Source organism: Phocoena sinus, chromosome 6, assembly GCF_008692025.1.
Source record: "Phocoena sinus isolate mPhoSin1 chromosome 6, mPhoSin1.pri, whole genome shotgun sequence".
NCBI lineage: Eukaryota > Metazoa > Chordata > Mammalia > Artiodactyla > Phocoenidae > Phocoena > Phocoena sinus.
This window is the reverse complement of record NC_045768.1, coordinates 14,213,555-14,224,293: the sequence shown is the minus strand read 5'-3', so window position 1 is coordinate 14,224,293 and position 10,739 is coordinate 14,213,555. Positions and strand designations below refer to the sequence as shown.

Sequence of the window (10,739 nt, the reverse complement as noted above, 5' to 3'; positions counted from 1 at the left end):
CACAGGTGTAGAGACCTGGAACAGAAGCATCCAGACCCACTCGGGTCTGGATCCCGGCCTCCCGCTCCCTCCGCAGCGCCATGACAGGAACCCAAGCGCAGAAGGTCCTTACTGACCACGTACCCACCCATCACTTGATGGGTAAGAGGAGGAGAGGTGCGGCCCTGGGATGAGAGGCCCAGGCCGACTCCCAGCCCGGCCTCTGCTCCCCTACGCCCCCTGCCTCCAGCTGATGCAATCACATCACCTCAGGTCACCGTCGCGTCTCGGGAGCTGCAGGGGCAGCAGCGCAGAGCGGGTCGGGGTTTGGAAGGACAGGAGGGGTCAAGGCCCGGCCCTACCAACCACTCATAAGCTAAGGACCTTGGACGGGTCACTCGGCTGTCCGGTGAACACGGGAGTGGTCCTGACCTCCCCAGAGTCCCCACCTCCAGGGAGGTCACGGGGGTGGGGTGGGGAGCCCACAGACCGTGCCGGACTGAGCGATGGCGCCACGTCACTCCGCAACCCCACGGTGGGGGCGGATTCTTGAAGGACCACTCGAAGCTGCCTCGGCAAGCAAATGGTGGGAGAGCATTCCAGAGAGGGAGCATCCCGGGCCGAGGCTGGGACGCTCCCCGGAGCTGGAGTCAACGCAGTCTGCCTGGAGCGCGGAGGCAAGGGGGCGAGGCGAGGAGCAGACCGGGGCCCCGGGGACTTGTTAGGGGTGAGGGTGGGACGGCACGGTGGTCAGACCCGCTTCCTCTCTACACCTGGTCTGCTGCAGGACCAAGGAGGGACCAGCTGGGAAAGGAAAAGGAACCACAGAAAGGAGCCTGTGGCCAGAGACAGAGGTAAAGGGAGCAGAGACGAGGATCTCCAAGCGGTCCAAGCAGAGGGGGGACAGGGGAGTGAGCAGGCTGACGGACAGGAGGCGGTGGACAGAGGGCAGAATGTCAGCACGAGTGATGCACAGGGAGAGCAAACCAGGGTGGATGCAGAAAGGCCCAGGACGAGGGCAGGAAGAGGGACAGAGACCCAGTCAGGGTTCAAAATGCTCCCAGCTGTGGGCTGACAAACGAGGCCCCGCTGCCTGGCTGCTCAGTGGCTCCGAGGCGGTAGGCACGGGGCCGTGAGGCAGAGAGAGCAGAGCTGGGCGTGCAGCGTCGCGTCAGGGCATAGCCGGGGAGCCCCCCTCGGTCAGCGCCTCTTGGGGTGCCCTGGGCCAGTCTGCAGGCTCATGTGAACCCGGGGCCAAGCGCTACCCTGTTCACTTCTCGGGGACACTGTGAAGCTTGGGCAGGACAAATGCAGCTCAGGTGTGGCAAATGCACCAGGTGCAGGACAGTGGGGAGGAAAGACCACCACCACCGTCAGGACACTGCGATGCCGAGTCCCCCGCCCCAGGCCTCGCTGGGTCTTTCCCACGCTGGGCACGGCACCCCCGCTGGGCGCTGCTCCGGACGTCACCGTGCCGTCACTGTGCAGTGCCGAGGGCGCCCCAGGCACCCTGGCCACACCACGTGGCGTCGTTCCTCTCTGGACACTGGGTGGCTCAGCCCAAAGCTCAGGCGACCTCTGAGGGCCACGCCAGTCCCAAGACCCCCAGGCTGTCCCGGGCTCTAGGCTCTGCACAAGATAACGGCATCACCAGGCTGAATGAGTCGTTTAATGAGCATCTTCCAGCTGCGGGGCCGGCTGAGCACCAAGCAAATCCGGGGGAGGCGGCGGGGGGAACGCGAGCCCACCCCGTGCCTGGGAGTAATGCCTCAGCTCCGCGCCGGCCCCGGACGTGAGAGGCCCAGCGCCCGGAAGCTCCCACCCTATCTGACAACAACTCCACGCCAATCTTAAGGTGAAAGATAGGTCTCCTTTGGCCAGACAGCCCTTCTCCCCTCCATAAGCGGGAACCACGCTTGTAACAAAGAGACAGGACGAGCTAAGTGGGGAACCACGAGCTTTATTGGCTGAAAGTTCTCCTCAGGAGCCTGGCCTGCTGGGACTGGACGTTCCAGGATGGGCACTCCCGGGCCTAAGCTAGGAGAAGGGAGGGGAAAAAAATGAGAATTTTAGGTCCCACGGAGGGTCTCTGGAGTAAGATTACTGACAGAATTAATGGTGAGAATGCTATTATTCTGAAACTACTTTCAAAGACATACTGTTCGATCAGTAAATATTTATAGAACCAGATGATAATGAAATATTTATCAAACGCCTACTACGTGCCAGGCGTCGTTTGCTGTACTTCTCACTGGTAAGAAACAGCACCCCAGTAATTAGAACCACCATCAAAACCACGGCATATGATGAAACGAAACTTTCCATGCGCTGCTGGCAGAAAAATACAACTGACAGAGGACACGTGACCGGGTTTCACCTTCAACTTCGTTTTTCAAAAGAAGTCATTGCCGGCCCCACACCCATTCCCATCCCCCAAATGGCTTTCTCAAAGGGGCATCACCTCCAGGTTTCCTCTGGCCTTCCGAAGGATTTTGTGTGTAACGACCACTAAGGAAAGAGCAAAGAACGGGATGATTAGACATAGATGCCCAGGAAGACAGTGTAAAAGCCAAATGCAGGGAGGAGCCCCCAAGCCCCACATGGTTCAGGCGTGTGGTCAGCCCTGTAGCATCCAGACCCAGATGTGTAAGGCCCCACCTGCCCCATCACACAACCCAGCATCAAATAACCCATCAGAGAGGGTGGACCAGAGACCCCTCCTCAAGTCCAGGCTAAGCCACAACCTCAGCGATACTAGAAGGCAGAGAGAGCGACACCACGTTATAGATGGAAACTGAGGCTCTGCAGGGCCAGTGGGACCCCCAGGGCCCGCCTCTGCGGGCTGGGCTCGTGGTGCCGGGCAGGGGAGAGGCCTGCACCTGACTAGGGCCCCTCAGCCCCCGAGAGAAGCAGCGCTGGGAAGGGGGTGCGCCCGCTCCAAGCAAACCCACACGTGAAGGCCAAGTCGAGGGTCGAGGGCACAGCAGTCCTCGGAGCGGGGGCCTGATGACGGGGAGGAGGACCAGACCGTGGGTGTCTCTCTCCTGAGCTGCCCTCCAGTGGCCCCCTGGGCCAGGCACACTCTACCTGGACAGCAGCGGGCGGGGCGGGATGATCTCACAGGTCCCTGTGATCTGACTGATGCCCTCCGAGCTGCGTGAGGCAGATCCCCAGCGCATCAGAACCCACGGGGCGGCGGGGGGTGGGGTGGGGGGGGTGGGGGGGGTGGTGCCCGCTTTCAGGGCAGCAACTGTAAAGTAAGGCGGCTTCTTCCCTCAGTCCGTGTCTTGTCCAACAAACGCCAGCAGCAGCAGGAATGCCGCCACTGAGGGGAGATTGGCCCGATAAGGGATCCACCTTAAACAGGCTTTGGTGATGGCCAGGGACTCCGGCTACCCCCAGGGAGGACACACAGGCTTCTGGAACTGGGCCTTTGGCCAGTGGGGCCCCAGGCTGAGACAGTCTCCCTGTCGGTACACACGGCCCAGCTGCCCAATGGCTTATTCGGAATAGGTGCCATGTGGTGGCCTTGAGAAAATATTTCTTGCCTCACGTAAATTTCCATCTGGAGGTAACGAAGTCTGTTTGCAATCTGTGATACCGCGGGAGGGGACAGATGGTGTGGGCTTTGTTTTTAACTGGGCAAAGTGAATTTCAGAGGTGCCCACTGCCTCTCTGTGCCCTTCCCCAGCCCCACGCCGCAGGGCAGACATTCTTAAGCTGGGCCCAAGGCTATGTGTTGGAGCGTCCTAAATCCTCAGAAACCATGTGCAAATCTTTGTGTGTACAAGGATGCGTGCATCCTTCTGGGGAGAGAGGTCCCCTCTCCTGAGGTTCGCCAAGGAGCCTGTGACCCGGAAAAGATTCGGTACCATGGCTGTGGAGGTTAAAAATAATGTTAAAACAGTACTAAAAGTACGGAACGAGCTAAGTCTCACCTGGCGCAAGTGTGAAGGGGCCCCACGTCTGAACAGCACTGCCCACGTTCAGAGAAAGAAACTCCCACTGAGATGAGAAGCCCGAGGGACAGAGCTGGGAAGAGCTTGTCCCAAATCAAGGCTGGGCCCAGGCAGAGGCGTGACTAGAGCCCAGGTCTGTCTGACTCAGCACCTGCTCTTCCCACCTCAGCAGGGCACTGGCAAGGAAGACACCAGCCTCAGTGGTGTCCAGCGGTGACAGGTGGTTTGCCAGCTGTGACCTCAGTGCACACCCCCCAGGGATTCCCATCTACAGGCGGGAAGTGAAGTGGGCGGTTCCAGGTCACGTGGAGAGGGTCTCACGGTCACCCTTTCCCTCGTCTCCCTGCGGACTCTGGGAGGAGCTGGAGTGTTCGCCTTGGCCTAGGCAGGGAGCGGCCCCAGGCCCTTGCTCTTCCTCGTCACCAGGCGGGGAAGGGAGAGGAGGGGACACTACCCAACTTCCACTCAGCCCCTTAGAGCCAGAGCAGACCCTGGGAGGCTGGCGGGGTTTGGGGTCTTTGGGGCAAGTCACAGGCCTGGCTCAGTCACCAGCTGTGCAAGCTTGGGCAAGCCCTCCCCTCAGCCCACGCCAACTCTGCCGGGCCTCGGAGGGAGATGCGGAGAGGGGGCACCGTCTTGAGCATGGGAGACGCTACGACACGTTTGAGGTCTTTCTGACTATTAAGGGTTTGCCACCACCTGAGTGCACAGAATTCAGTCTGACCTCATGGAATAAAGGAGTCAGAGAACTATCACTTATCGAGCACCCTTTCTGTCCCAGGAAGAGTACCAGAAAGTTGAGGTATCACTACCATCCCTCTTTTAAGAGAACTATCACTTATCGAGCACCCCTTCTGTCCCAGGAAGAGTACCAGAAAGTTGAGGTATCACTACCATCCCTCTTTTACAGAGGAGAAAACAGGGGCACTTTTTTATGAAGCTGTGATGAGAAATCCAGGCCCATCCGGCCAGTCCGAGTCCTCTGGAATTACCGTCTCCGGTTAGAGATAAGGAATCTAAAGCTCAGAGAGTTCAAGTCATTTATTCCAGGTCACGCAGGAGAGCGGAGATCTGAGCCGCGCTCACTGACGATGGCAGCCTCAGCGGCCCGGGACTCAGGGCTGGGTTCTGTCCTCTGCACCTGCCGTGGTAACTCACCCATCTGAACCTACTTCCGAAATACGCTCACCTGCAAACAGGGGTAACTTCATGCTCCCTGTGACTGCCTGGGACAACGGCTACAGGGCAACGCCAACGCCGAGCGCGCCAGTGTTCCCTGGACCTGGGGGCTGTACAGAAGCACTCTTCCCACCTCCTCAAGAGCCGCTCCCGGGGCCAGACCCACCTGGCCCACAGCTACCTCAGGCACGGCCTTGATGGCTCTCCCCACACCCCGCCGCCTCCAGCGCTCCTCTTCTCTGCCAGTGGCTTGAACCCCCAGGTGGAACCCCACAGACACCCACCGGTCTGCCAGGGCCGCCTCCTCACCACCTTTCAGCCCCGCCCCGCCTCCCGGCCCCTCCGTGCTCAGCCAAGGGGACCTAACACACGACGGACGCTGTGAGCCCCACGGCTCCTTCTCGGGTCTGGTCCACAAGGCCCCTCGTGATTCAGGGATGTCGAGGGCCTGGCCACCCAAGGCCTGGCAGGGCCTGTGCTGCTAGGAGGCTCCGCCGCGCGCCTGAGGGCACGGGTGCCGGGGGCTGAAAGCGGGCAGGGGGTTTGCGCCTCTGAAGCCCCTGGGCCAGGGCTGGGGCCACCTGACAAGCGTTATTGGATGTCTCCGGCCTTGCGTTTCCGTGTCTGTCTAGGAGTGTCTTTCTCAAATCGGTGCCCTCCTCTGGATCCCACCGCCCGGCCGTAGGCCCTCCTCACCTGCCTGGACCGGCCACCAGCAAGCCCTTCTCGACGCCGATGGACAGTCCGCTTGGAGCGGCTCCCACCTGAGGCCTCTCACGCGGCGGCCCCGGTGCCCCAGGCCCCTCCCACCTCCACCTGCCACGGGCAGCTCCAACTCCAGCAACATGAGCTGCTGTCGGCTTTCCTCACAGGCAGTCTCACTCCCTGTCCCTCTGCCCTTGCCCACACTGTGTCCCCCGTCCACCTGACCAACACCGACTCCTCCTTGAAGACTCAGGTCAGGTGTCTCTTTGTCCAAGAAGGCACCTCCCAGGACAGAGCGACCCCCTCCCCATCCCACCTCAGTGCTCCCTGTGCCCCTACACGTGTATGTTCCCATCACTGCACGCCACACACCTGCCTCTCCAGGGAGGTGACAGTCCCTGGCACGGAGCGGCCCCTCCACAGAGGTCTGTTAAGGGAATTCATCTGTCTGGGCGGGTCAGGATGGGTGAAGTATGAAAGGAAGCCCATAAGCAGGAGGTGTGAGGACAACCCAGGGCTGGGGTTTTAGTCCTCAGAGGCAGGCAGTGGTCAGCCGTGGTGGCCGCCGCCCAGCTACTCACGCTGGTCAAAGATGACTTTCTCCTGGCTCTTGCTCAGCTGCAACAGCTTCATGGTGTTTTGCAACTTCTTTTCTTGTTCAAACAATTTTTTATGTAGTTTGCTGATCTCTGCCTTCAACTCTCCAGTCTAAAGAGAAAGGGAATTAGAAAAATGAACATGGAATATAAACGTCAGATCACAGAGGAAGAATTACAAAACCACGTAAAAAGTGCTCAACCTTACAAACAAAGGTATCTGAATAAAAACCAGAAGCCTAGTTTTCTAGGCTTGCTCTGCTGGTCAGATGGCGGGGAGGGTGTGGGCAAAGCCCTCTCACGACTGCTGGTGGAGCTGTGCACTGGCACAGCCCAGGTGGAGCCACGCCCGGCGAGATGCAGCAGAATGTAAAACGTGCTCAACCCTCTGACCCAGCAATTCTACACTTGGGCGTCCACCCCAAGGAATGGTAACGCAGGCATGAGAAGACGCCTGTGCACCAGGATGTCCACCTCAGCACTGCTCACAGCAGGACAGAAAAAAAAAACAGCTGATTTGTTTCAATGGGGATTTAGATAACTCAACTACGGTACTTACGTACTATGGAATGATTCTGCAGCTATTAAAAATGATGCTGTAGAACTTCATTTATTGACATTGAAAGATGATCGTAATCAGGGCCCAAAGTGCCCAACAGCTATTGTGCGTCACGCACTCCTGTCCCGTAAAACGGAACACATATATTTCTATCCATAGGTGTGTATATCAAGATGTCTAAACTATTTGATGAGAGAGACATCACGAAAACGTTTATAGTGTTTTAGTTCTGAGAGATGGGATCTGGAATAATCATTTTCTTAATTTATCAGCATTGAGGTTTTTTTTCCCAAATACTATAATGCTCGTATTTTTTTAATGCTTAAATCTTTTTTTTTTAATTGGAGTATAACTGTTTTACAACGTTGTATTAGTGTCTGCTGTACAATGAAGTGAATCAGCTGTATGTATACCTATATCCCCTCCCTCTTGGGCCTCCCTCCCTCCCTCCCACCTATGTCATCACAGAGCCCTGAGCTGAGCTTCTTGTGCTATACAGCAGGGTTCCCACTAGCTGTCTACTTTACACAAAGAGAATATAAAGGTATTATTAGGGGAGTATGATCTATTAGGAGAACCTGTTTTGATTTTCCAGAGGTGAGGAGAGTGGATGGGGGGCAAAACTAGAGTCCCCAGACCCCTGAAGTGAAAATGTGAACACCATCGCGGCTGTCTTAACCAGTCTCCACTGAACTAGTTCACGGGGTTAAGGACACTCCCTTTCTCATAAAATACCTGGACTGTGAGATACCCCGGCACATGCCCCCCTGTGCTGCACTGAAATACCTCTGCTCCCAAGAGGGGAGATGTTGGGCTGTCAGCTTACGAAGAGCCACTTTAGTTTGTCCCCAAACTTGTTTATGGCTGTTGTACTTGTAATCAGTTATATGATTTAATTAAGTATTAAGCAAACCTATGAAATATTGTGTATGAAAAGAGAAAACCGGTTGAATGAAAACTAACATATGTTTCAGGAAACACTTGATAAAGACGAGTCGCTAAAAAAACCACATTTCTGGCAAATTAGGTGTGGGTGAATAAAAGATGTGGGAGGAACACAGTCTAGAAGGATTCTATATTCAAATTGCTTTGCAAGTGCCTAAGTTTTTTCTTCATCTTAAAGAAACGCAAATTGGAAGTGACAGACATACATTATGGATATAGTTTATGAAAGAAAGAAGATGTGGAGCTTCAATCAGCAGACCCATATTCAAAGAAAAGGCCCTGGCCCTACCTCAAAAGAGTGGCCAATGAATGTACATTTAACTGTTTTAAGTTAAACTGAAATGTTTAAGGTATGTATCATTTTTTGATTCCCTACTTTAACCTACTTTTAAGATTAACCAATTGTGTCGGCTACAAGGACTTCAACTGTGCTTCCAAAACAGATCCTAATTTAAACATAAGGTTTTCTTTGATTCTTCCTCAAGCTGAGAGCCCAGAGACTTGTGTTCTGGTGGTGGCTTTGTAGGCCACACATTCTGGGACAAAGTCACTCTACATTCAGAGCCTTAGGTCCGCATCTGTAAAGCAGGGATGATGCCTGACCCTCCTGTCACACTGCAGTACAGTGAGACTCAGATGAGAGGATGCCTGGAGACAGGGAGAATGATTATTGCTCACCTCGCCTGGCTAACCTCTATTGCTCTTTCTAAAGTCAGCTCAGGCATGACCCCCTCCAGGTCTCCTTCAGACCCTTCTCTACCAGGAGTCTAGGTTGGTTACTGCTCCTTTGGGCGCCCATCGTGCCCAGTGCTTCCTCTAACGTTGCCCATTTCATGGTGGATTATAACTGGTCATTTACTTGTTTGCTTCCCCTCCTAGACTACAAGCTCCCTGAGGGCAGAACTCAATTCTTCCCTCTGACCCCCAGCGTCTGCCATGGAGTAGGTGCTGTGAGACCATCTGTCAAGTGGTGGGTTCACCTGTGCTCTCAAAACACCCTGAACGCCCTGAATTCTATCTGGCACTGCGGACGAGGAATTTTAATTATTTATGTGTCTGCTGTTCCTCTGAACTTAAAATCTTCATTGTTACAGGGTGAAGACACCATGGTAAAAACAGCAGGGCTCCAGACCCCAGCTCCGATGCTTCTAGCCGTTAAGATGATGGAGCGAGGGAGTTTCAGTTCTTACTTCCAGAAAATGGGAATAATACTACTTAACCCTCTGAAGGCTCCCGTAAGGGATAAAAGGAGTTGCTGAGTGTATAGCAGAGTACCTGACACCCAGCAGGAGCTCAACAGAGCAACTCTTCCTCAGGGCCACAGAGCTGAGCTCAGGGCTGGGACTTAACTTACTCATGAGTGTGCTGCCCGACTTCTGGAACTGTGTTTTTTTGGTTTTTTTTTTTGGTTGGTTGTTTTGTTTTGTCAAATGAAAAATCTCAAACATTTACAAAAGTAGAAAGAATAAGATGATGAACCACCGGTTTCAGCAGCTATCAAATCATGGCCAAACTTGTTTCATCTATATCCCTGCCCATCCTCACCCTAAAATTATTTTTAAAATCAATCCTAGAAGCCAATCATATTTCATCCATAAAATATTTTAGTACATAGCTCTAGAAGAAAAAGATTCTTTAAAAAAAAAAACAAAAACCAGGCTTCCCTGGTGGAGCAGTGCTTGAGAGTCCGCCTGCCGATGTAGGGGACACAGGTTCGTGCCCCGGTCCGGGAAGATCCCACATGCTGCGGAGCGGCTGGGCCCGTGAGCCATGGCCGCTGAGCCTGCGCGTCCGGAGCCTGTGCTCCGCAACGGGAGAGGCCCGCATACCGCAAAAAAAAAAAAAAAAAAAAAAAAAAACACCCCACAATGTCATTATCACACCTAAAATAATGAGAATGAGTGCTTAGTATCACCGACTAGATGTCAGTAGATACATTGCCCGGATTGCATCATAATTTTATAATTTTTTTTAAACAACTGGTTTGATTCAGCGTCCGAATAAACGCCACGTTTTGCATTTGACTGTTAATGTCTCCAGTTCCTTTTAATCCAGTGGGTCTCAGAGCTACCAAGAAGACTTGTAAAAAACAGACCACTGGGGCCACTCCCAGACTTTCTGATTCAGTAGGTCTGGGGTGAGGTCTGAAAATCTGCCTTTCCAAGTGTCCAGATGATGCTGGTTCTAACAGTCCAGGGACCATAATCTGAGAACCACTGTAAATCTGCAAGTTTCATTCTCTCTTTTCTCTCTTTTTTCTTAGGATGAAAAGATGTTCTATGCTCATACTGTACATTTCCTGCCCCAGACCTAGAATCAAGCCATTTCTCCAAGGAGTCCTCGTTCCTTTTAGTAAGAAAAGGTATTTAGAAACCATAATTTGGCACCAGAGGGGCTCACTGGCACTGGATTGGACATTTTTACAGCCTTTTAAGTAAAAAGAACTAGTTAATTTTTAAAATAGAAAATACATCATGAGTTCATACTGGTATTTCCAATTCAAATGAGGGATTACAGGATTTTTACTTCTTTGATTTTTTTTATTTGTATCTCTTCCCTGACGGTAAAAATTTCAACATAATAAGTTATTTGTTTTATCCTATGATAAAATTTAATAATTCCAAAACATACATACAAATATCATTACTAACAATATAATCACTGAAAACAGGTAAAAAAATGTTGGCAGTTCTTTTTGCCCACTAGGAATACATAGTCAAATTATTGTGTTTTAGTCACTGAAATGTTTCCTCTTATTTTTTTTTTTCTTCTTTTTTTTGGCCATGCCGTGCGGCTTGCAGGATCTTAGTTCCCCGA

The 10,739-nt window shown here is 53.2% G+C and overlaps 1 protein-coding gene across 6 annotated transcripts in view; it reads right to left on the bottom strand.

The window, feature by feature from the left end:
* Positions 1–1,919: 1,919 nt before the first annotated feature.
* CDK5RAP2 (CDK5 regulatory subunit associated protein 2) overlaps positions 1,920–10,739 on the bottom strand; it is a 195,075-nt gene continuing 186,255 nt past the window's right edge. For 4 of the 6 annotated variants that reach the window (XM_032634776.1, XM_032634777.1, XM_032634781.1 and 1 more), the window contains 3 exons: positions 6,404–6,530; positions 2,441–2,487; positions 1,924–2,011 (listed from right to left, as the gene is read on the bottom strand). In XM_032634776.1, coding sequence (XP_032490667.1) covers positions 1,940–2,011; positions 2,441–2,487; positions 6,404–6,530 — 246 coding nt within the window. In that variant the 3' untranslated portion in view covers positions 1,924–1,939. Of the gene's footprint in view, positions 2,017–2,440; positions 2,488–6,403; positions 6,531–10,739 lie in introns of all 6 variants that reach the window. The other 2 variants (XM_032634778.1, XM_032634782.1) reach the window with 1 other exon arrangement.